Source organism: Pseudophryne corroboree, chromosome 3 (genome assembly GCF_028390025.1).
Source record: "Pseudophryne corroboree isolate aPseCor3 chromosome 3, aPseCor3.hap2, whole genome shotgun sequence".
Lineage (NCBI taxonomy): Eukaryota > Metazoa > Chordata > Amphibia > Anura > Myobatrachidae > Pseudophryne > Pseudophryne corroboree.
The window spans coordinates 235,368,136-235,395,603 of NC_086446.1; the positions used below are offsets into that span (position 1 = coordinate 235,368,136).

A 27,468-nucleotide genomic window follows, 5' to 3' on the forward strand; every position below is an offset into this window, starting at 1 on the left:
ATATATATACACATATATATACAACACAAAAATATCCTTATCTTGTGCTCGTAGAACCAGCAGCACTACAGGCGAGACCTCCATTGCCAGATCTCAAACATACATAGAATAGAAAAAAACAGATCCTGAGCGCGCTCTGTTAGATGTATAGATAAAGCGGAAGTCCTTCCAAGTAGGTATATCTTATACTATGGATAATTGAATTTCTTGGGTTCCTGCAGTGGATAACCCCTCACCAGAAAGTCACCCAAACAAATGGCCCAAGGCCAATTAGAATAAAAATATTTAATGCAAAGAAATTCATAAAAGTCTTTAGCATGAGAATTTTACAACAGGTTGTACATAGATTTTAGTAACTCTGACAACAGAGACATCCAGTAGGTAGGTGTATAAACTTCTTCACCTTAGCAAGGTGTGCGCTTGGCAAAGGGAGTGATTTTCCTATCTGGAATACTGACTAATGACTGATAAATATATATATATATATATATATATATATATATATATATATATATATATATATATAGTAAATTCTGCTAGAGCATGTATGATAATGGATCAGATTAATAATAGTAATACACTGTAGAAAATACTGTACATCATAATCCTGTGCAGTATAATTAGTGCACAGTCTGTAACCTGATGCTTAGAAGAGGAGAAGGACCCTCAAGCAGCAGGGCCACTGGGGGTTTCCCTTTACTCATATGGGCCAGTCTGACCTGGCAGTAACATGCATATTCTTACATACCCTGCAACACAGCTGTGCCGAAAATCAGTACAGATTAGGGAAGGGGATGTGGCCACGGGTAAAGGGGGCATGGCCCTGCAGTGCTCCCATAGGAAACAATAGGATTGGGAGACTCCAAACCCCGGTACAACGCCCCTTTTTGGCCGGTACAGACCATAGAAAGTCTGTACTGTACCGGCAAAAAGGTACAGTTGGAGGGTATGTTCTTATAGGCCACAACCAGCCACTGGTCATAGCTCTTTAGTCTGAAAATACAGCAGTCAGAAGAGGTAACATAAAGCTGGTTTTCTGTGCATGATGAGTGATACACATGTGAAAGTAATAATAACGTTCTTACCACCAATTTTTTTAAAACTATTATGGAATCAGCTGCTCAGCCTCGATTAGTAAAAGAAAAAATTTGAAACATAATAAAATAAAGGGGTCTATGTAGTAAGCCTTGTAGAGTGATAAAGAGGACGGAGACAAAGTACCAGCCAATCAGCTCCTAGCTGCCATGTTACAGGCTGTGTTTGAAAATTACACTTAGGAGCCGGTTAGTTGGTACTTTCTCTCTGTCCAGTTTATCTCTCTCCAAGGCTTAGTAAATAGATCCCTATGTCCCAGGAAATCCGCTCCTAAAGGCCAGTACTCACGGCCCGATGCTGGAGAGATGTGTGCTGAGCGAACCGCTCAGCACACATCTCTCCCGGCGCTCAGCACAGCACGATCTGTGCTGAGCGTGCGGGGGGAGACGGGGGGGGCCGCTCACTTCACCCAGCGGGTGAAGTGAGCGACCTGCTAGATTGGCCTGCATGCAGGCCAATCTAGCAGCAGCGATAGCGATGCGCGGGGCTGCGCATCGCTATCGCTGTTAGGGCTACACACGGAGCGATCTTGCTGAAAATCTAAGCAATCTAGTCAGATTGCTTAGATTATCGCTCCGTGTGTACCCCCCTTTACTGCTATGTTACAGGCTGTGCTTGAATTAATGTTGGGAGCTAGTTGGTTGGTACTTTATTTCCATCCACTTTATCTCTTTCCAAGGCTTAGACACTCTCCAAGCTTGGTAATAAATATGCTGGGAATATTTTATATTACAGTGTAATTGGAGCTGGCACCTAGTATATGATAAGTCAGCAGCATTATTTGAGGGTGGGCCCCATAGCTCCTTAGTGAGTATATTTCCCATTACAGAAAAAACGTTAATATGCTTATCCCACTCTCAGATGTGTGGAGTCTTCTGCAGGTACAGGAAATATCTTACCTCTAGAAAGTGACCTGTTATATTTGATATTTCAATGGCTAGATGCATGCTACGCTAGTGGTATTCCCACATGAATTAAGAGGGTTGGTTCAGCATACCAACAGCGGGATTCCGTCGTCAGAATGTCAGGGGGGGGGGGGGTAGCGCAACAGGTCCCTTGCGGTCTCGCTGCACTCGCCACAGGTTCTATTCCTACTCTATGGGTGGACGCACACAAGTGGGAATAGTCCCTGCTAGTCGACTGTCGAGATTTAGAGGGGTCGAGATGTAGCTGTCAGTAATGTGACCGGCGGTCTCCTAACTACATCCAAATCAAGATAAAGGAATTGGTAAATGGAACTGTGGTCCTCTCCAACCTTGAGGATACTTCTCCTGTGAGGCATTTTCCTTATTGATCACAGGTATTTTTAAATTGGTTGACTCTTTATTTAGTGTTACTGTATTTTTACAGAAGGCGCCTACATTTCACATGGTTTGGGAAAGACTTCATAGTGTGATAAAGGTGCCATTTCCAATCTGAATAGAACATAACAGTATTGTAAGAAGATGCCACACTGTTCTGGAGTTGTTTCTTTAATCACACTACAATATCGTTCCATTATCCTATATTGCCACATAATTATTAGTAAATACAGTATGCGGAGATATTCTCTCTCTTCTAATGTTTACTAATAGAAGCCAATACTCTACAATAGGTTAAGAGAAGAGGAAAACTGTACTTGCTACATAATTTTGCAGTATTATACTTTATTTTGTAGCTATGTAAACTCAGCTGTGGTATAGGTAATCTGAATCTTGCAGCCCATACAGTTTTGTGCCTATTTGACTGTGTTTGGGAAATTTGAAACCCAATGTGTCTGTGTGTATTGGTGGCTATTACTCAAAATGGTGGGGAAATTAAAACTATTCCTGGTGTATCTTGTTTTCTATTACTAGGTAACCTCTTTAGAGGAAGGAAAAACATTCATAACCTTAATGCAGGCATGTCCAAAGTCTGGCCCGGGGGCCAGTTGCGGCCCGTGCTCACATTTCCACTGGCCCGCCGCCCACAGCTCTCAGGCACACTGCCTTTGCAGACCGCTGCACCCCGCAGCACTGACACTCCCCGCCTGTTGCTGTCAGCCGCGCTACACGGTGACTGACAGCTATCTTCCTCCTCCTCTGTGTGCAGACTATAGGCTGGTCTGCTGATGATCTGGTGAGACAGGAGGGCTGGGGTTGCCTCTCCCGCTGAGACAAACCCAGCCCTCCTGTGTGTATGTATCTATAAAAGGAGACACCAGGGAGGATCGTCACCGTGGCCATCTTTACTGCAGCTCCGCAGCAGTGTCCAGTGATCAGCAGTCTCAATAAGTTTAGTGCTTCACCCCCTCATAGGTGTTCTGGGCTAAAGCATTTTCACGTGTAAGTAGTTCTCCAATGTGTATCTGGCAGCACTGCTGTGAGCATATAATGTGTATCTGGCAGCACTGTGGGGGCATTTGTGTATCTGGCAGCACTGCTGGGGGCATATAATGTGTATCTGGCAGCGCTGTGGGGGCATTTGTATATCTGGCAGCACTGTGGGGGCATATAATGTGTATCTGGCAGCACTGTGCGGGCATATAATGTGTATCTGGCACTGGGGGCATTTGTATATCTGGTCAGCTCCCACACAATTTCACCTCACCAAATCTGGCCCTCTTTGCAAAAAGTTTGGACACCCCTGCCTTAATGGCATATCTGTAGAGAATAGTTTTTTTTATACTACTATTAACTTTAACTATAAACTTTGCCAGTATATAAAAATCCACAAGTTTTGTTGTTGTTTTTTTTGTCTGAGGGCCATCAGCACACGTAATCGGTGTGACTATTATTATTAGATTTTATTTATTGGGCGCCACAAGTGTTCTGCAGCGCCGTACATACAGCAGACATTAGAACAATACAGGGTATACAGAACTTCACATTACAGTAACAGAACCTGGCACTCCAAATTTCTGGGTTCAGCCTGGGTCACTGAACATAGGTTTCAAGCCGTGTCGCAACAGCTTGAAACCCATTTACACCGTAGGCTGGACCCGGGTTATTGCCAGGGCTACTCCCGTGCGAGTGCTTGGAGATAACATCATCTCCAAATGCTGATGAGCCGACTCTCCATACAGTGTTAACGGGATCCGGGTTGGATGACCTAGGTTACCTGTGAGTTCCAGACACTTCATCAGTAGTGTCTAGTTGGACAGTTAATAGGTCGACCCTATGTGGTCAAAAGGTTAACTGATAAAAGGTCGACATGACAATGGTTGACCCAAGTTTTTTTAATATTTATTTTATTTATTCATTTATTTTTTCAAGCTTTCCTTTATTCGCCATCCACGTGGATTACGATTGGGAATAGTAACCTGTGGTGATCACAGCGAGCCACCTTGCCCGAAGTGTGGCGAGCGTACCCCGTAATTGGGGTCACATATGATGAAACATACAAAATGACGCACCAAAAACTAAATATGTTTGTGTCGACCATTTACATGTGAACCTTTTTGTACCTGTCGACCTTTTGACCCTGTTGTCCTTTTGCATGTCGAACATATGGGGTCATCCTATTGACTGTCTATTTACTGTAGATCTATTGAACCACACCCTTACCTGTCCACACTGATCCTTAACCTAGGTCTTGGTACCAACACAGGTCACTACAAGGGTTGGATTCCTGATCACTGGACCTGGGTTATTTTTCAGGGACCCTTTCACACCCTCCATCACCTCTGTAGCTGCACATTCTCCTCTCTATTCCTTAAAGCACCATACTCCCCTCCCTCCTTCCTGAAGCACAAACCAACCTTCCCCTATTTCCTACCCGCGTTTGTTCAGTGAGAGTCCGTGTCGGACTGGGGCATGAAGGGCCCCACAGGGAAATGCAATGATAAGGGCCCATATTTAGGGGTGTGGCCAGCCTCCACACAGGCTTGAATAACCATTATATAAGTAAATACTGCTAGTGCATAGTAATGTAAAAGATTAATAACAGCAATACACTGTAGAGAATATACCATAGTCCTGTGCAGTATAATGTAACATGTGTATTATGTAAAATATAATTAAAGTGCACAGTCTGGAAAATGATTCCAGTGGGGCCCACTGGGGGTTTCCCCTGTACCCATGTGGGCCACTCCAACCTTGGTAACAGTGGCAGCCAATCAGAGTGAATTTAGTTAATTCTGTTGAATGCAGAGTCTCACAGGGGTTGCAAGGCTGGGGACATGGAGAGTCCTCACCCCTCCAGGCGTAGTGAGTTACAGGACAGATACAGGGGCAATCAGGATGCTGGGCAGAAATACTGCCCGTATTTACTGCCTGTATTTTTTTTTCTGCTTTTGGTTGGTTTTAGAATAAAACTAAAACATATTGTTCACCACTGCCATAAAGAATGAATTGTAGATGCCAAGGGGAATGCAGCATCATGGCATAGATGCAGAACATGAGTACAGTATGCAAAAGTACATAGAGACTAAAGCTACATAAGTGTGTACTTCAAACCACCCAGCACTGATATGAGAGACTAGAGTATTATATTATTTTGTCATGGCAAGTCCATTCTTCCCACACCAATGGAAATGCAAATATTTTATGTTATATACAGTAGGTCCTAGATTTTCTTGGGGGTGTAGTGGTTGGAGTGTTCTCAACTACTTGGACCTAGACTTAAGTGCTCTTTCAGTTTGAATGTTAGGTTTTCCTTTCCCTCCTAAACTGGTTGAGGGCATTCTGTAAATTCCACCATGCCTACAGCTAGCTGTCATGTTGTCTTTTGAAATGTAATTCTTTACTTTTGCATAAACACAGATCATTTATGGAGGGAGGGATTCCTGCAGTGATTTGGGATAAACTTCCAGATAAACCACAGTTACATATTTTTTAGATGAGTTGTGAGTGCGAGCTTCCAGTTGGTATGTGTTCGTAGATGAAACTACAATGTTAATGCAGTAACATTCAGTGTGACTACTTGGGTGGGTGGACAAACAGAAGGTGATGGAAGTTGGCAAGTTGGCATTGAAATACCAAAGCCGTAAGGACAAAGCCAGATTTTGGGGGATGCCAGGGCAAGAAGTTTGCAACATGGAGCTGCTCGCACAAGTGCAGGTCATGCAAACACTGCACTAACGGTCTGGCTTTCTCAGAGCAGCACTGCTCTCATTAAAGAGTGCAACCTATACCATGTATGGATGTCACTCCATGCTATGCAGGCAAATTGTTTGTAGGAGCCAGTGCTTGTCATGGAAATAGACCCAAGAACGTTGTTTTCTGCCTACAACACTGTGGATAAGGCATCATGGTTGCTGCTTTTGATCAGCTCAGCCTCCAACTCTGCCCCAAGTTCCAACCACATTAAATGACTGTTTCATAAAGAGTGCACACACCATCTACATGATCAAAAACATTTATTTTTTAATATTACAAATAATTTAATAATGAAATGGTAACTGTTATAAACATTTCAATATAAAAAACATTTCTGCTGAAATAAATATTATAGCCTGTTTTATTATCCTATTATATTTTTGCAACAATGCTACAGTATATGACACACTTATTGCACAGTCATACCCCTATAGGACTTTTTACCCCACTGGTTTCTACCACATATTACTACCTGTGCCTCTCTTATAGAAAGAGGCATCAAGCCTTTGAAAAAGGACAAGTAGAGAAATTGCCCATAGTAACCAATACGCTTCAAGTTCTCATTATATTCTATAAACTGATAGCTAGAAGCTTATTAGTTGCTATTATGACCAACTGTTCACCTGACATGTTTAGAAGGCTTGATACATTCCCCCCTATGTCATACAGTCTTTTTACAACATTGTGTGTGTGTGTGTGTGTGTGTGTGTGTGTGTGTGTGTGTGTCACATGGGCTGTCTTCCCATCACACTGTGCCAAATGCCCCCCCATCTCCTCACTACTCTGCATCCTCTTCATATCCCTTGCTACTCTGTATCCTATGGTCCCCCCCCATATCCCTTACTACTGTGTCCTGTGCTCCCTCCATATTCCTTGCTACTGTGTCCTATGCCCCCTCCATATCCGTTGCGACTGTGTCCTATGGTCTCCCATATCCTGTACCATTCTATCCACCATCCCTTCATGTATTTTGCCACTTTCAGGGATCCCCTCCATATATTTCTCCATTTTGTGTCCCACAGAATAGCCAGTTCTATCCACTGTGTGCCCCACTGTGTGCTGCACATAGTGCAAATTACTGATGTTTGGTACTTTGCGCATGATTTCCGTAGTAAGATGGAAATTTTCCGGCATCTTGGTAGGAACTGTGTCATGTGGCTTACGCGATCCCGTGGGTTTTGCAGGTGATCCTAGGATGTAGCACAGATCACTAATGTAAGCAGTACTTATATCAGATGCCTCCTGCTGCATAACATACTGGTGCATCACTGTTGCTTCCATGTAAGTTGCAGCTATTGCAACTCCATCCACATCGGAATCAGGCCCACTTATTGGGGTGGTGAGAGATTAGTTAAATAGTGGCTCTGGAACACATGAAATGCATAGCCGAGATCAGAACACATGACAAGTTGATGATGGTTTAACATAAAAGATGATATTTTTTTATTATAGTATATTTTATGGTATTGATCAAAATTCATTGCTGATTCTACTGCAACTTGGATGTTTTTTCTGCGACATCAGATGTGAGACATAAAAAATATTCTCAAATTATTGAAACTTTTGAACGCAGCTTCTAAAAATATATTGTGCCAAATATTACTATAATTTGGATACTTATTTTGTTATTATGCCTATGGCAGTTTAAAAATGATTTACAATGAGCTTCATGGACTAGTGGATTTAGGCAGATGTGGTGACAGACTGTTCCCTGCAAAATGCAAGTGCTGTTCTAGTATGGGCCTAATTCAGATCGGATAGCAGCAGCAAATTTGTTAGCTAATGGGCAAAACCATGTGCACTGCAGGGGTGGCAGATATAACGTGCAGAGAGAGTTAAGGGCCCTACACACTAGGCGATCCGCCGGCGAGCTGCCCGACGGCTGATACAGGCCGACGGGCGACCCGGTGACGGGGGGAGTGAAGTTTCTTCACTCCACCCGGCTCCATAGCACTGCATGCTAATATGGACGAGATTGTCCATATTGGCCTGTATGCATAAGCGACGGGGCACCAACGATTAACGAGCGCGGGGCCGCGCATTGTTAATCGTTGGTGCCTACACACTGCACGATATGAACGAGTTCTCGTTCCTTAATGAACGTGAACGTTCATATCGTACAGTGAGATCTACCAGTGTGTAGGGCAGAGATTTTCAACCTTTCCCGACTCGCGGCACGCCTAACAAGACTTTAAAATTCCCAAGGCACGCTATCAGTTACCCATGGGGGGGGGGGGGCTAACACATTAGTCCCCACAGATATCAAATACATTAGCCTCAACATTTATCAAACACACTGCCCCCCCCCCACACACACACAGTAATGGCACACACACCGCCCCCCTCACAGCCCCCATTGTAATGGCACACACACACTGCCCCCCGCCCCCCCCCCCCCCCCCCCCACACACACACACACACAGTAATGGCACACACACTGCCCCCCTCACAGCCCCCACAGTAATGGCACACACACACTGCCCCCCTCACAGCCCCCACAGTAATGGCACACACACACTGCCCCCCTCACAGCCCCCACAGTAATGGCACACACACACTGCCCCCCTCACAGCCCCCACAGTAATGGCACACACACACTGCCCCCTCCTCCCCTGTAATAGTATAGTACTCACAGCCCCACTGTAATGTCAGTCCGGAGTGCTGTATATCTGAGCTGTAGTAGGATTAGGATGAGCACAGCAGTGCAGGGCAGTCCGCACGCTGCAGCATACACCAGCACCAAGCGCGGGCAGAAATGAGACGTAGCATGAGTGACCAATCAGCACGTCACCATAGGTCACGGACTGGGCAGCAGGAGAGCTGACTGTGCTGCCCGTGCACGACGGCAGGAGAAGGATCCATGTATCTTTGGCGGGCGGCGGAGCACTGTGCAGGGCATCTCTGGTGGCCGGTGAGCCGCGCGAGCGGCAAGCCTGACAACCGCTGGCGGCACACCAGTTGAAAAACGCTGGTGTAGGGCCTATTAGATTTGGGTGGGGTGTGTTCAAACAAATCTAAATTGCAGTGTAAAAATAAAGCAGCTAGTATTTACCCTGCACAGAAACAATATAACCCACCCAAATCTAACTCTCTCTGCACATGTTATATCTGACCCCCCCCCCCCCCCCCCCCGCAGAGCACATGGTTTTGCCCATTAGCTAACAAAGTTGCTGCTACGACCAGATCTGAATTAGGCTCGTTGTATGGTGCCTCTTTGTATCAGTCAGGCCTTAATTCTTCATGAAAAGCTCCTATGTTTTACCACAGACACCATTTTTATTTGGAGGGGGGGAATCATCTACAATGTAGCAGTTATTGAGACGACAATAAGGTGTCAACAAATTGAGTCTCTTAAACCTTAACACAAACCAAGCTCACCTAAACACTAAAAATCAGTTATGATGGGTTTTGTTTAGACCTTCTTTTTGTATCCACATAAAGCTGTGACCTTTGTTCTGCTCAAGTGTTTGTGATGTGTAAAGCATGCTAGTCTTTTCCTGTCTGAATTCCCTCTAAACATTTGGTTTTTATCTACAATTACTGGAATAAGGCAATCCCGCTTGCTTTAGTGGAGCTGGTGGGGGAGATAGCACTTCGGTCTACATATGACCTTATAGAATAAACTGCTTCCATTTTAGCTACAGTGCAGGAATGGGGCAGTGCATTGCTGCCAAACGCCATTTTAGGAGCCTGCACAAGTTACATAGCCATGGATGACTAAGAGTGTGATAGGTGAGTCCTTCTGAAAAAAACAAACCCCAAAACAAAAGAAAACAAAAAAATAACTATGTTCCTCCAGCTTCAGATTTGCTAGCATCTTGTCCTTTTACATGCACTTTAGTATTTTGAATCTGACATTTGTAGTATTCGTTCTTAGTATTATTTGTGTATGTTCTAACTGGAACAAGGGTGCAGTGTAGAACGAGCTCCTGTATGACTTGTATGTCACATCTTCCTCAGATAGCTTACACACATTATGCATTAATAATGTTAGATTTGTGGCATGCAAAGTTCTAAGTTCTAGGCATTTTATTTCCATATCTGTGAGGTAACATTATATTTTTCTGTTAGCTGTGCTACATTGTAACCAGACAAATGTTGCATGCAAAGCAAGAGCATATGACAGGGCAAACACAAGAATGTTTTAAACATTTTAATGTCCAGCAAAATCATCTGCTGATGCAATGGTTGATGTAAAGCAGAGGAGAATATCGATTTTCTTCTTTATTCTCTTCAATATGCTTATAAAATGATTGACAGCTAGGCATCATTATGATTAAATAGTCCACTTACCCTTTGCTAATATCTGGTAGTTTTGTAGGTTCCAGTATCGACTGATAGATGACAAATTTCATATCACTATATCAATAATTCTACCATCTATATCTGGTCCCTATGTATGTACAAGTAAAATGAATGCACAATAACCCTTTCCTACTCAGAACCCACGACTTTCTCTCTAGATCCTTGATGTGAAGGTCCGAAAGGAAATTTTTCTGCTTAGAAAAAAAATACAAACCAAAAAAACCCTCCCCCCATCAATCTTACCTTTAGTGAGACAGTCTCAAGCTGGTGCTGCTTTCTCACCGAAGAGGTTATTTCAAGTGTATGCATCCATATTGACTGGGAAGCTTTATACATGACTTAGATGTAATAGCCTAGACATATGCCATGATCTTTATAGATCATATGTGTTGATGATCTGCACAGAGAGGATGTTAAGTCTAATATTCAGATTTCTCTTGAAGATGCCCAAGGATGAGAGAGGGTTTACATGTTTATTAAAGATCATTTTGAATATTCTCAGCTTGCTAGAGTGCTGCTTAAAGCAGACGCTCTCCTTGCAGAATCCTGCAGGGCTAGCCTTATCTTCTGAATACTGGCACTGGAGGTGCAAAGTGCTGCTATCCTCTACTTCCATGGCTTATACCCCCCCACCCCCAAGAGTTACTGTTTCATTTATCGCTAGTTGCATGCAAAAATGAATTGCTCTGTAGTAATGCAGTAAAGGACTGTCCTGTTTTGTCTTACTACCTCAGGAATCCCACTGATTATTTATGGCTCTTCTCCTTCCAGGGAGCAGTCACCTACATTCTTTGAGTCTGTCATTATGAGAGACTGGAAGTAGATTTGCTTTGGATAACCTAATGGATATATTTTCTGGGCTCCATGTTATGGTTAAAGGCTGGATGAAAGCTGTATATGTTGACATGTCACCTACTCTCTTCCATTTGTTTCCCACAGTTTGGCAGACGAGGAAGTGAAGACTGAGCAGGAGGTGGTAGAGGGTATGGATGTCACAACTCGATCTAAAGGTGAGTTACATTTTGTATGGCCATATACAACATCAAGCTGATAAAATGTTACACCTTTTTCTGGACATGACTTGCATGCAAGCTTTCACTGCTAGAATGACTTGGCATTATCCTCAGGGAAAGTATACATTCACTTTCCAATATAATCCTGGATGCTCACAGCTTTGTAGTCTACAGATGTGGAAAGAACTCCTCTTACAGTGTTCTATATAAATGCTGGACCTGTGACAGTGACCATACATTCAGTTATAAATATATATATATATATATATATATATATATAGACTATATAAAGGTAAATCGGCTTACTTTTATATGCTTACTACAATCATACTTGCCTACCTGACCCTCTCCATGAGGGAGAAAATGCTCTGTTCCTGGACTTTCCTGGTAATGTATGATTGCCATCACCTGTGGTGAGCTAGTTAATTGATAAGAAAGGTGTTTCACCACAGGTGATGGCAATCATACATTACCAGGAAAGTCCAGGAACAGAGCATTTTCTCCCTCATGGAGAGGGTCAGGTAGGCAAGTATGACTACAATATGGATCTCATCTTATAAAAACCCCCGTAATGTTTAGTATGCTGCAAAATAGCTGCATATTGTTGTTTCTGTTTTAATTGTATAGCTTGAAGCAATTTGGGTAAGAGAAGGTTAAAAAACATGGCTGCTGGGGGAGCTTCCTATCACAAATTTACAACATGCAGCAGGAAGCTGGTCTGCTACCTTGGTTACGGAAGCGAGGGTTGGGGTAAGGCAAACTATATATAGGATAGGGCCAGATTAACAATGGGGCAGATGGAGTTTCAGCACCAGGCCCCCACAAAAAATAGGCCCATCATCATGGCTGCATGAGGATGACCAGCTGCCTAGCTTGCCCACACATAAATTATAAATATTAAACTGTATATCTAGTCCCACCTCCACAAAGTTCTGCATTGTTTCTATGTTATGTATTTAGAGAGACCGTGGGGATGATAGTGCAGGGGGTGTATACTCCCATTTGGCTCTGGCCACACCCACACAACACTGGTCACAGCTCCTTTCTTTCTCACTGAGGGGCAGATTTATTAAGCCTGGTGAAGTGATAAAGTGGAAGGTGATAACGCACCAGCCAATCAGCTCCTAACTGCCATGTTACAGGCTGGGTTTGGAAAATGACAGGAGTTGGCTGGCTGGTGCGTTATCACTTCACCAGGCTTAATAAATCTGCCCCTTAGGCCCTTGAACGTTATCAGAGCCAGGCCCAAGAGGTCTTTAATCTAGCCTTGATAATGTGTGTAGAAAAATGTTCCTGTCCCTTTAAAAACACTAAAACCAGTGCTGCAGATTGAGAGATTAAAAAAGAGGCTGGGTAGGTTTTGTAATGTTGCTGCTTCAAGGTAATAAAATTCCATTCTCCTTTCCCATATCCTGAGCGACATTTAAAATGTATATCCTATAGTGAGAGAGATTATAAAATATTTGGCACACTTCTGTTTAAAAGTATGTTTCTGGTGACCAACGAAGGAACACTATAAGGATTGGAACTGTGTAAAACTCATTGTATATGATGAGACATTTACACTTGCAGTATAGTGGTGACTGCCATTTATCTATGTTTACATGTTTTAAGGCCTGCTCCTATAATACCGGAGGCATGCATGGGTTGTTTCTTCCTGTGTGTGTTACCACATGAATAGCAATGCAGAAACCTGCACACTGTAATCTAAATAAAGAACTTTTGTACCTGTCCCACGGCACGTATTTCAGAGCAGATGTGCCGTACTCTCCAGACACCAAGTGCTTCTAAACAAGCTCTGTACTGTACAGTCATGAGCTTGATGCCCACCCAAATTTCAAACTCATGATGAAGCCCTTAAACACTTCCCCAAGTGCAGTTTTATAAGACAGAACTGAATATTATTAAAACATCTGTTGGTTTCAAAGCTATCATTTTGTTTGAGTTATTTTCTGTTCATTTTAATATTGTTTTTTCTTTGTAAATTTAGATTGGAATGTTTGTACAAAGAAGTAACATTTTAAAAATAAGTAAGGCATACAGTGTGTCATGAGGTAAACCATGTATTTTGTAGAGAGCTTACTTCATCCGAATCATTCAGTGTTTACCAGACACCATTTTGTTTACTTCACTAGCAGTGCCCTCAAAATGGTGCTTGCAGAGAATCTTGGCACAACTGTGCTGTTTCCGAGTTCACATTTGTTTTATCTGCTAGCCAGCTTACACAGCTGCGTTTCTAGCATCTGCTTAGAACTGACAGGTTGTTTTTGGGTTAAACAAAAATTGTCATCTGTAAGACAACATATTGATTAGCATTGGATTTCACCATTATGTGAATGAGTGAACTTTACTCACGGTTTATGCGAGTGCTGATAAACATTTAAATATCACTGTTATAATATTGGTCTTTTACACTAAAAGAGGTTCTTTTGATGCTGTAATCAAAGAAGAGTGAAGTGTTAACTATTAATACCAGTTTGTTTCATTGTGATATCCGAGGCAGGCGCTATTCAAAAGGGATTGACCCTGATGAAACAGAGGGGCTCACCTTTTGTGACTTTGGGTTTAAGTGTAGAGCTAGTGAAGACTTATGTGTTTGGAAGGAAACAGCAGAGAAAGGGTTTTTATCGCTTCCTTCAGGCAGAAAAACACATAGTACAGCTCCCAGTAACAAGGGCGTGTATCTGAGAATTATTCTGAACAGCTTGTTGTGTTCTAAATATGACATACAGCAACTTGTCAGAGTAAATGTACTGGATCAGCCAAACATTGTGCCTAGTTTATTTCATTCCATTTAAAGAACTACAAAATCGTAAAAGAACTACTAAAATCATTAGCATATCTATAACATGGATCATGGAGAAGGTAGGTCTGTTTACAATTATCCGTCTATGAAGCCAGCCACATGTACAGGTAGGACAATTTGTTTGGCCAAATGAACCATAAACTCAGGTCTGAATGGGCAAGGCAGAAAGTCCAGTCAGCTGATGACTTTTTTTATACTTTCACGGCCCTGTACATATCTGGCTAGTGTGTCCAAAGAGTAGGGCATCGGTAGTATCCTAAAAGACGATGCATGAACTTGTAGCCGATACACAGTTGCCACCATTTAAAAAAAATGTTCATGTCAGTTCTGATCATGTGGCTTCAAGCACGTCCTCTCTATAGTAGAGTCTAGGTAAACATCTGGGGAGTGTAGGTTTACTAAACTTTGTTGTAATCTAATTTGTTTGCAATTCTAAAGTACTAGTTTATAAACTCTATAAAATAACCATAGATAGTGATAATTCCATTTAGTATACAACATAACAGGAATTTCACTGTGCAGATAGATATTATTAAAACCAGATGCAAACAATTCCAGGGACAAATCTTTTAAGGGCTTGCTCACACATGCCAACTGGGAAAACAGGTAACAATCTATTTGCATTTTGTATGTTTTGCCTTTATCAATACAATCCATTGTAGTTGTTTCGCATGTTAACGCATAAGAAATATGTCGTGTGCCATTAATGTTGGTAGCCATTGACATTGACTCGTAGTCAACCTATTTTCAAAGCACTCGTCATACATTTGTTTCTATAGTGTATGCAAACTACTCCACAGTGCTTTATGATTACATTTCTTCCATCTGTTTTTTTTTTTTTTTTTAAGAATCAGTCTTTTCTACATATAAAAAAAACTGGGTCATTATTCCATTGAGAAGGGAGGGGCATGGATACAAATAACAAATGCTGCATTCTATCCAGATATGGGCACTATGCCCACAGCCTTTCATATCTTCTGAACGAAATACTATATGTACCGTATTCTAGTCCTTTCTTATAAAATGTTATGTGTAGTTAATTTAAAAATCTTGTGGACAACATTTAAAAAAACGTAGAAGCCATTGTCCTATAACAACTTGATGAGATTTAATACGTTTGAATCTGGTTTATGCAAGCTGGACATTTGGATCTGCATATCTGATTTATAAAGCAGTGGTTAATGCACATTTTCACAGGAACAAATAAGTGACCATTTGCATGTATCTGCCCACAATCCTTGTTGCATGAGACAATGCTATTTTATATCAGGGCAATGTAAATACCTTCTGTTTTAAGAAGGCTGCTGCTATAATGGGTCTGACAGGAAACTGGCTTTCCATTTTGTGTGGCCTTTGAAGATCTAGCAGGAGCATGGGGGAGGTGAGGTGTGGGGGGAGGTGTGGGCGGAAGAGGAACAAGCTGTCCTTCTCCTATTGCACCACATTTGGCATTGTTAAGAAATAAGAAGTATTATGAGCTGCTGTTTCTCTCGTGTAAAGTATTCTGTTATAGGTGTACAGTTGTACATAGATTTTTTAACCACAATAAATAAGGATTGTAGCCTGCATTTTTCATGTGCACATTTTCCTGCACAGAGCTGCTCTCTGGGAGCCCCCACTGTCAGTATCATATCTCGGGCAGAGAGTGACGTAACATTTTCCATGGCAACCTCTCTCTGCACAGAAACCGCTGCGTGCCTACTCCCCAGAGATCCCAGCAACAATGTGTCCTTTGTCCTGCTTTCATTTTATTCTCTGAGAGGGAATGTTGTATATCCCACTTTTTCAGAGGGTTCTGTAACATGGTATAATATGGCATTCCATTAGAATACAGTATTTGTCAACAAACAAATTGGTGAATATTATAACTAATCGGTGTATATAACATAAGAACGTCCAGTTTGCTCAAAGTGAGATGAGTAAGATCAGGTCTGGCCATTCCTCTATATATTTAGTAATAACAAGTATATCTGGTATTTCCTGTTTATATAAAACGCTGGGTGTTTGTACCTTGTGATATCATACAGCACACAGCAGGCAAGTCCGCCATTTGGAAAACACATTTTTATTGCTTTTCCATGCCTGCTGCATTCATGTTTGAAGCTGTAGCCATGCAGCAAGTGTCTTTTAAAGTATGTCCTATACCCCTTTCAGAGCTGCAATGCCGGATCCCACCCGAGAATTGGAAAACGGGTCCTTCCCGAGTGGGATCCGGCATTGGAGCCTCTGCGCTGGCTTTCCTGACCCGGCAATATGCCGGGCGGGTTGCCATAGCGGCGGGGGGCGGAGCCGGCAGCGGGGGTGGAAGCAGAGGCGGCGCTGGGAAATGAGATCATCTCCGCGCCGCCTCTCCCTGTTGTAGTGAACGGGTTTACGCTGCCATTGACCCGGTATTCAACCCAGGAATAACACTGCTTTATTCCCGGGTTGAATTGCCAGGTCAGGCGACCCGGGATTTCAGCTATGCCCCTTTCACACCGCACACCGACCCATGTCGACCCGGGTCGATACTAGGTTATTTGTGCGGTGTGAAAGGGGTATACGTTTCTAGAGGCCCAGACAGCCATTTAGCCTGTTCAAGAAGTAAGATTAGTTCATAGTTTGTAGGTGCAACCCCCTGCACTAGGACAGACTGCCCAAGAGACCATTTTTGAGCTTTAATTTGACATTTAATTATTAAGGGACATTCCCACACCCAATAGGTAAAGGTCCATATTTCTCACACCAGTGTCTTTGGGGAAGATGCCCGTTGTTTTATAGGGGTTGGGGTTACGTGGCTGTCGCATGGGATCCTGGCGGTCAGCATACCGACGCCGGGATCCCGGTAGCCAGAATGCCGGCAGGGGGACAAGCGCAACAAAGCCCCTTACAGGCTCGCTGCACTCGCCACAGGTTCTATTCCCACTCTATATGTGTCGTGGACACCCACGAGATGGAATAGCCCCTGTTAGCCAGTATTGTGGCTGGCAGCATTATGAGTGTTCAGGAGTCTGGCGTCTGTATGCTGACCGCAGGGATCCCGTGCTCTGGCCACGTAACTGCTTCCCGTTTTATCAACCTGCAAGGCATATAGGGGTAAATGTATTCTAGTGGCACGGTATAACACTTCCTACTTCGCCTCATTACCGAGGTGAAGCAAGAAGGGACATCGATGAGATGTATAAGCATTTTGTCTGCTGAAGCGGGAGAGTGAAAACACCCACTCCGGTGATGCTTGTCTGAGACCACAGCGCATCGGCTTAGTGTTGATGCGATATGTCTCCCTTCCCGGCCAGCTCCACTGCACATGTGCGGGATCTCACTACTCACATGAGATCAAACATGCAGCCTGGAGCCGGCATCTGCCACAGCCAGGGACAGCTCTGTTCCTGCTTTGGTGTATGGGCATCGCCACCTGCAGATGCCGAAATCGATAGCTGCAGGTGTCGGAATGGTCGGCACAATGCCCCCGCATATCAGCGTGTTATCTTTTAGTTAGCAGCGCCGATATGGACTATGCGCCCCTGCCACTGAGCCCGCACCGCTGCTGTCATACATGGGGAAGAAGCGGTATTAGTGCACATAACGTGCGTTGATACCACTTCTCCCCCATAACGAAGGATAACACATTTACCCCATAGTATGTTTTATGTACCCAGTGAATCTGTACCTATGAATGGATGACCAATCTAAAAGCCTTTTTACCACATGTGCTCAATGAATAAAGATAAAGCATAACCTAAATATGAAGACTAGTATTTTTTTTTTTTTTAAAGGTGGTACGGGGTCTATGTACTGAGCCTTGGAGAGATATAAAGTACCAGCCAACTTGCCCTAACTGCCATTTTTCACACAGTCTGTAACATGGCAATTAGGAGCTGATTGGCTGGTACTTTATCCCTGTCCACTTTATCTCTCTCCAAGGCTTAGTACATATATCTAAGGGGTCTATTCATGAAGCAGTGAAAAGTGTGGAGAAGAGAGCCAGTGGAGAAGTTGCCCATGGCAACCAATCAGCATTGACGTAACATTTATAATTTGCATACTGTACAATTGTACGGAGCAGCTGATTGGTTGCCGTGGGCAACTTCTCCACAGGTTCACTTCTCCATGCTTTTCACTGCTTCTTGAATAGACCCCTATGTCCTTAATGTCTATTCTTCATTTTCCCAAAGCTTTATCCAGCCACTCTAGACTGGGCATAGGGTCCCATGTTAGGTATGTAATGTCGGCAATCGTGATGCCGGCGGTCAGAATACCGTCTGCGGCATCCCGATGGTAGTAATCACGACAGGGAAAAGGTAAGTGTACTTACCTTTCTCCGAAGATCCCCTAACCCTCCATACCTGCAGCCTAAACCTAACCCCCCCCCCTGCAGCCTAACCACCCCCTTCCTGCAGCCTAATCCCCTAATCCTCCCCCGATGTTGCCTAAACCTAACCCCCCTTCCCGCAGCCTAAATCTAACTCTTCCCTTCCCCCACACACAGCCTGACCCTCCCCGGTGGTGCCTAAACCTAACCGCCATTCTCCGCAACCTAACCCTAATCCTACCCCCGCAACCTAAACCTCCCCCTGCAGCTTACTTCTCCGGTGGCCCGGCAGGCACTCGTTTGGGATCCTGGATGTCAAGACCCCAGCGGTGGGTGTTTGAACCATGTCGGTATGCCGGCACAGTCATTCCAAGCATTGTCTGTATCCAGGCATTGACATATCGTCTGCCAGTATCTCGACAGCTGGGTTGCTGATCGGATCCCAGTCATAGGGGTATATGCAATTGCGGTCGAATTCCCGAAATTGTCGAATTTCGGGTCATTTTCGACCAAAAAAAAAATTCGCCTATGCAATTCAGTGCTTTCCGACCAAAAAACGGACTTTCAAAATTCGACTTTTTGAAATTCGAATTTTTGCAAATTCGACTTTTCTGCAATGATATAAGTGCTGCAATTCGACCAAAGCATATTCAATTCAAGTTTGGAAATTCGACAGCAGTGCTTTTAGACAGCAAATTCGTCATTTTCAATCCGCCACACTTTGGAGGGTGAAAACAAATAAAAAATTTTTAAACATGGTTTTTTTTGTGTTTTTTTTTTTGGGAATAGCAGATCTATTTATATTAGAAGGGATTAGGTACTTTTTTTTTTTTTTTTTTGGAGGAACAAATATTATTTATAATTTTTTTTAAATATATTTTTTTTTTTTTTTATTGCTGGAACGGTACAATCCGAAAAAAAAATTGCGTGGGGTCCCCCCTCCAAAGCATAACCAGCCTCGGGCTCTTCGAGCTGGTCCTGGTTCTAAAAATGCGGGGAAAAAATTGACAGGGGATCCCCCGTATTTTTAAAACCAGCACCGGGCTCTGCGCCTGGTGCCAAAAATACGGGGGACAAAAAGAGTAGGGGTCCCCCGTATTTTTAACACCAGCATCGGGCTCCACTAGCTGGACAGATAATGCCACAGCCGGGGGTCACTTTTATGCCGTGCCCTGCGGCCGTGGCATTAAATATCCAACTAGTCACCCCTGGCCGGGGTACCCTGGGGGAGTGGGGACCCCTTCAATCAAGGGGTCCCCCCCCCAGCCACCCAAGGGCCAGGGGTGAAGCCCGAGGCTGTCCCCCCCCATCCAATGGGCTGCGGATGGGAGGGCTGATAGCCTTTTGTGATAATTAAAAGTGGCATTAAATATCCAACTAGTCACCCCTGGCCGGGGTACCCTGGGGGAGTGGGGACCCCTTCAATCAAGGGGTCCCCCCCCCCCAGCCACCCAAGGGCCAGGGGTGAAGCCCGAGGCTGTCCCCCCCCATCCAAGGGCTGCGGATGGGAGGCTGATAGCCTTGAGGAAAATGACAGAATATTGTTTTTTTCCAGTAGTACTACAAGTCCCAGCAAGCCTCCCCCGCAAGCTGGTACTTGGAGAACCACAAGTACCAGCATGCGGGAGAAAAACGGGCCCGCTGGTACCTGTAGTACTACTGGAAAAAAAATACCCAAATAAAAACAGGACACACACACCGTGAAAGTAAAACTTTATTTCTTACGTCGACACACACATACTTACCTATGTTCACACGCCGACATCGGTCCTCTTCTCCATGTAGAATCCAGGGGTACCTGAAAAAAAAGATCAATATACTCACCTCAGCAATGGTCCAGAGATACATCCACGTACTTGTAGAAAATAACAAACCGCAAATACCCGACCAAACGGACTGAAAGGGGTCCCATGCTGACACATGGGACCCCTATCCCCGAATGCAGAGAGACCTGTCAGTGACAGCTGTCACAGAAAGGTCTCTATAGCCAATCAGGAAGCGCAACTTCGTTGCGCTCATCTGATTGGCTCTGTGCGTCTGAGCAGACAGCGCATCGCACAGCCCAGTCCATTATATTCAATGGTGGGAACTTAGCGGCTAGCGGTGAGGTCACCCGCCGGTCAGCGGCTGACCGGCGGGTGACCCCCCCGCTAGCCGCTAAGTTCCCACCATTGAAAGTAATGGAGCGGCTTTGCGATGCGCTGTCACATCACAGACAGCGCACAGCCAATCAGATGAGCGCCACGGAAGTAGCGCTTCCTGATTGGCTGAAGGGACTTCAGTGACAGGAGTCACGTGATGTCCCGGCATTCGGGAGAAAGGGGTCTGATGTGAAAGCATTGGACCCCTTTCTAGTCCGGTATGGATCGGTGTTCGTTTTTTTGTTTTGCCAAGTACGTGGATTATCTCTGGACCTGGATGTACCTCTGGACGCTGGAAGGTGAGTATAATTTTTTCACAGGTACCTCGGATCGTCGGAGACCGTGGCAGTCGGCGTGTCAACATAGGTAAGTATGTGTGTGTCGGCGTATGAAATAAAGTTTTACTTTCACGGTGTGTGTGTCCTGTTTTTATTTGGGTATTTTTTTCCCAGTAGTACTACAGGTACCAGCGGGCCCGTTTTTCTCCCGCATGCTGGTACTTGTGGTTCTCCAAGTACCAGCTTGCGGGGGAGGCTTGCTGGGACTTGTAGTACTAATGGAAAAAACAATATCTTTTTATTATCACAAAAGGCTATCAGCCCCCCCATCCGCAGCCCATTGGATGGGGGGGGACAGCCTCGGGCTTCACCCCTGGCCCTTGGGTGTCTGGGGGGGGGACCCCTTGATTGTAGGGGTCCCCACTCCCCCAGGGTACCCCGGCCAGGGGTGACTAGTTGGGTAGTTAATGCCACGGCCGCAGGGCACGGCATAAAAGTGACCCCCGGCTGTGGCATTATCTGTCCAGCTAGTGGAGCCCGATGCTGGTGTTAAAAATACGGGGGACCCCTACTCTTTTTGTCCCCCGTATTTTTGGCACCAGCACCAGGCGCAGAGCCCGGTGCTGGTTTTAAAAATACGGGGGATCCCTGCCCAATTTTTCCCCTGCATTTTTAGAACCAGGACCAGCTCGAAGAGCCCGAGGCTGGTTATGCTTTGGAGGGGGGACCCCACGCCATTTTTTTTTCCGGGTTTTTCCCGTTTTTTCCCGTTTTTTAAAATCGCGGCAAAATCCGCCAAATCGGCCGATTTTCGCCCGCGATTCTGGCGAATCCGTTTTTCATTGAATATGGTGAATTCCGGAAGCCACCTTCCGGAATTCACCTGGCGAATTTAGTCGAATTAAAAAACGGCGAAAAATTGCCGCGATTCGCCGTGAATTGCATATACCCCATAGTTAAACACACCTATGTGTGTTTAACTATGCTGTGACCTGCAGAAGAAATAAATATATACATTGCCATGAGATCCCTACTAGGCAATGTGATTCACAAGTGTTGGTACATTCAATATGTGCATACTGTTTTTGTAATACCTGGCATAGATAAATATCAGAAGGCATAAGCCGAAAGCATGTGATGTGTGTGGATGGGGTGGTGAGATTTATACTGTTTGAGTCTTTGTCATATTGTTGTCAGTTCTCAAGGTCTGAAGAATGTCTGATTTCCTCTTAGAATTTATTGTAGCAATTAGCAAAAAGTAATCCAGCATAGACACTACACAACTGCCTGATGTTTGCATTCATCACACTGTGGGGGGAGGGAACTGAGCAGTTTAACTCATCCTGTCCCACTCCCAATACAGCCTCTAGCTGCTGATTATTTACCTGTAAGTAAATATGTTGAGCTGCAGCTGTTAATGAATAACCCAGCAGGATTATCCTCCTACAGACTTGGTCCCGATAACTATCTCTTACCAAAAAAAAGAAAAAGAATTTAAGGATGTATGAAAAAACACGTCAGGGACAGGGGCTCTGATGGGAGCTCATCCCAGTACCCGGCCTCACTACTGCGCATGCACAGCATGACCAGTAGCCACTGACTGGGAGAGAGATTATGAATCCCTCTCCTGGTAACTTCTGCATAATGGCTACAATGGATAACGCGTATGGTAGCCTGCAAATATCACCATACCAATGCTGGGCGGGGGGGCTGGGGGGAGCGTAGCGAAGCCCTTTGCGGGCTTGGTGACGATCTGCGGTCGCCAAAGGTTATATTCCCTGTCTATGGGTGTCGTGGACACCCACGAGTGGGAATAGTCCCTGTTAAGGGGGCGGGATTCCGGCGTCGGTATTGTGACCATCGGTCTCCTGACCGCCAGTCACGTAACTGCCTCCCGTATATGATAAGTGTAACTAATAAAACAGAATCGGACATTTGCTGTTATTAGTGTCTGCTGTTTGTTTGTGACTCCTCCCCTTTTCTAGCACCTGATCTATAATTATTTCCAGGAATGATTGAGCAGCTACCACTGTTTGTCTGCATATTTTTAGTATAACCCTGCATTAAATTAGGGAAATCTCATTCTGGCAGTTCTAGTGTAAATAATACAGGCCTGATGCCGAGTTGAAGGTACGCCTGTTTGCTGAGTGTATCTTATGGTGTGTACACACGGTGACATCCTTGCTATGCCCGATTTTCACTTTGCGATTTCCCCTGAACTCCCCGGAGCCCAGCACCACCGATTTTTGACTAACTTTTCTTGAGATATGGACTGTGTCCCTACGATTTTGGCTTATGTGAGATTTATTTGACATGTGAGATGAACTAGATAGTACACCGATCTAGCAAGGATTGACTTGCCTGCACAGTCTATCTTTTCTTGCGATACCGACCTGGCGTGACCGCGCATCGGGATCGAATCGGGATCGCAAGTGGCATAACACCTTGCGATTTGCACTAACTTTTCTTGCGATTTTGACTATATAGTCAAAATCGAAAGAAAAAATCTCACCATGTGTACACACCATTACAATGGAGCTAAGCGCAGCCAAATGCGGGCGGTGCAGAGTTCTGCACTTTGTAGTCATTTCTCCACTTCCAACTGAAGAGGCATAAATGGGCTATAACTAGGGTTGCCACCTCATCCCTTTAATTCTGGATACATATTAATCACACAGGTTCTGTGGCTGGCTGACTTAAAGACTCCATTTCACCTGGTTTTAATCAGCCACAGAACATGTGTAATTAATGTGTCCAGAATTAAAGGGATGAGGTGGCAACCCTAGCAATAACATGACGTTCTTATATCTGCAAAGTTCAGGGAGGACATGTCAATGCAACTTCAGCCATGCAGAGTTGTGTGGGAGCGTGGGTAATCGGCGAAGATAATAGAAACTGTATCAAACCAATCATAGTGATAGGGTGCACCAACCTTGCATATGGGCATTTATACACATGTAGTTTCTTGGAGCATCTGCAGCTCATTTATGTTCAGTCCTTGCATCTCTAAAGCTACAACTGCGGTGATGTTATGCTGTAAGATAATTCATACATGGGATTTTCATGAAAGATACGGTGGAATCGCCAATAGTCAGCGCATTCTGCTGATTTTACTGGATATAAAATTGATGATTTATTAAAAAGTATTGCTAAGAATACATAACACGTTAGAGGGTGGAATGTCACACGTACTGTACATTTGCAGAGTTGCCAATATTCCGTACATCTACTTATGGTTAAAAAGTAGTACAGTGTCACTTGTTAGTGAAAAAAATACACTCCAGAAGGGAAGCAGGCCGCTGTCGGTATTCTGACTGTCGGCATCCCTTCCGTTATTGTTTATTTATATCTTGATGTTGCACTCAGTCTTTTTCTTTGGAGTTAAAGGCAAGCCATAGGAAATTACATTCTTGGCAAAACTGTTCTGGGCAACAAGTTATGAAGAGTCTGTTAAATATTTAACTTAACCTATAAAGAATATATATTCTTTGGCTCTGTTCTTTAGGTAGGCAGCAGCACTATGGACACCAGAAAGTGCTGTATGTCCAGGAACTCAGGGCCTAATGCAGACCTGCTTGCAGTAGCAAGTTTTTTCTCTAATGGGCAAAGCCATGTGCAGTGCAGGTGCGGCAGATGTAACATGTGCAGAGAGAGTTAGATTTGGGTGGGGTGTGTTCAAACTGAAATCTAAATTGCAGTGTAAAAATAAAGCAGCCAGTATTTACCCTGCACAGAAACAAAAGAACCCACCCAAATCTAAATCAGTGCACATGGTTTTGCCCATTAGAGACGGATTTTACTGCTGTGATCAGGTCTAAATTTGGCCCTCAGACCCTTTCTTAAGGCATTTCATAAGGCTGGCTTAGCTCGAGCTCCAGGATCACTGTCTAATTTGGGTACACGTGTGGGTGGCCAATTTGGATTAGATCCAGACTGTCATTTTCCTGTCACAGTTGTGTGTGCATGCATCAGAGCTATTAAATCTTATAAATCTTAATAGACAATTGCATCACAAAAGTATAAATATCCCCTTTTCCCCTTTCTTAGTAAATTATTCCACACTCTCTGAATAGATTGTCTGGACCTTACAAACTGCAGTTGCCAGGCATGTATATACTGTTTATAAAGTAAGATTTTTTTTTTTTTACATTTTACGCAGTAATCCAATTATTATCAAATAAAAATATGTGCACCCTATTTGTACCCTCCTAACTACCTGTACATCTGAATTGGGCTAGCATACCTGGGTGGATGTTCATAAAGACGTTCAGAAATATCATGCAGAAACAGTCAGAGCCGTAACTACGTATGTGCCAGGTGTGCCTGGCACACAGTGCAGTCGCCCTGAGGGCGCAACTGCCTGCATTCCAAGTCAGCGGCTTGTAATGAGTCAAATTGAGGAGAGGACGAGGAGCAGATCCCGGGCAGGTGAGAAGGAAGTGGGTGAGGAGGGAGCCGCAGCAGCGCTATGTAATTGGTAGCGGCGCTGCTGCAGCTGTCCCTCTCCTTCCACATAGGCTGGCAGCCGCAGTGAATGCTGGGATGCGCTTCCCTCATCCCAGCATTCACAGCAGCGGCGGCCAGCCAATGCGGAAGGAGAGGGACAGCTGCATGCGGCGCAGCTACCACTAACACTGCACTGCTGCGTCTCAGGAGTCCCCCTCCCTCCTCCTCCTTCTTCCCTGCCTCCGGAGCTGCCAGCACCGAGGAGCCTGGCTGCCTGAGCCAGCGGAGAGATGGTAAGTATCAACTATTCTGTCTGTCTATCTATCTATCTATCTATCTGTCTGTCTGTCTGTCTGTCTGTCTGTCTTGCCGTAATGTGTAAAAAGGGGGGCGCTGGCTGCCGTGATGTGTAAAAAGGGGGACGCTGGCTGCCGTAATGTGTAAAATGGGCTCTACCTGGTGTAGTGACGCTACTGTTCGGCGTAATTTGAATAATGGAGACTACTATGCACCGTAATATGAATTGGTATTATTTTGTGGCCACAGCCCTTCCCCATGAAGCCACGCCCCTATATATTTTTCCGCGCACTGCCCCTTTTTACATAAGGGGGGGGCCGCCAATGCCGTTTCTTGCACACAGCACTAAAATGTCTAGTTACGGCACTGGAAACAGTACAGCGCTTTATAGCATCTGTGGTACATTTACTCAGCTAGCACTGCATGTATGGTTCATTACCATACACAGATATGAATGGCAGGCAATATCACATGTGGCATCCACATCTGCAATGCTCACTTGCTCATACAACAACTGAATGTCACGTAAGATTCATTCAAGTGTATCTACAGCCTCATAGCAACATACCATGGACTCTTTGCTTACGTGGCATGACATAATTGATGTAATATCACTAGTTTTAAAATCAAGCTGTATGATCCGCTGTTAATGTTTGACACACCCATTCTTCATACTGAGATGCAGGACCTGCCTTTTTAAATGCAGAGATTTGTGCAATGTTTTGCACTTCCTCAGTCACACTGAAGGGGAAAGAACATGCTAAAACAATTTTTAGTGCATTACATTATTCAGCTGGTTACAGTGTTATAAAAAGAGTATACACTGTGACAGTGTTTCCTAAGTCCAGTCCTCCGGGAACCCTAGCAGTGCATGTTTTCTATACCTCCTTGCTGGAGCCCAGGGGTATTGATTACTGACTGGTCTGACACATTTTAGAAGATCCACAGGTGGTACAAATTATTCATGGGTTCGTTGAGGGCTGCAGTTGTTAATGACGAATGGTTTGCTATAGAACAGGCCTGGCCAACCTGTGGTTCTCCAAATGCTGTGAAACTACACATCCCAGCATGCCCTGCCGCAGTTTTAGCATTCCCTCATAGCAAAACTGTGGCAAGGCATGTTGGGACTTGTAGTTTCACAACAGCTGGAGAGCCACAGGTTGGCCAAGCCTGCTATAGAATTTATTTTATTTTTTGTAAGACAAAACCAGGCCAGTTCTGACCTTTAAAAAAAATAAAATGTTAAATCCCATTGCAAAAAAATCACAGAAAATCTATCATTCAAACAAATTGCTTTTCATTAGATTTACCACGGTGTGTGTGTCAGATGTGGGTGTAACCCTGTGATTACTGACCAATGGGATGCTGCAAGCTCTTTGCTTACAGCTTCCTATTGGTCTCTGCATGTACAGACTTGCCTGTATTTTGACACATTTGTGCACATTGGGCCCTGTTTTTTTTTTTTTTTTAATTAAATAAAAATTTTATTGGGTTTTTGAAACATTTTAACAAATTAAGCAATAATTAAAACAACAAAAAACAAACCTAAAAACTGATATACAGCTGCATAAGAGTAAAATATAAAGTAAATCAGGTAGATAAAGATTCAGACAAAGCTATAAAGCTACAAAGCACTGGCGACCTGGGGCAAAACATCCCCAATATACCGCGTACATAGTAAACACATGCAGAGTAAAATAACATAGTATACCATAACGTGGCTGGCTACGGGCTACCCA

The 27,468-nt window shown here is 44.2% G+C and overlaps 1 protein-coding gene across 15 annotated transcripts in view; it reads left to right on the plus strand.

Annotated features, from left to right (window-relative positions):
* ZMYND8 (zinc finger MYND-type containing 8) overlaps positions 1 to 27,468 on the plus strand; it is a 248,958-nt gene that overhangs the window by 44,009 nt on the left and 177,481 nt on the right. For 14 of the 15 annotated variants that reach the window (XM_063958910.1, XM_063958912.1, XM_063958909.1 and 11 more), the window contains one exon: positions 11,397 to 11,467. In XM_063958910.1, coding sequence (XP_063814980.1) covers positions 11,397 to 11,467 — 71 coding nt within the window. Of the gene's footprint in view, positions 1 to 9,862; positions 9,885 to 11,396; positions 11,468 to 27,468 lie in introns of those variants that run through there. The other variant, XM_063958914.1, reaches the window with a different exon arrangement.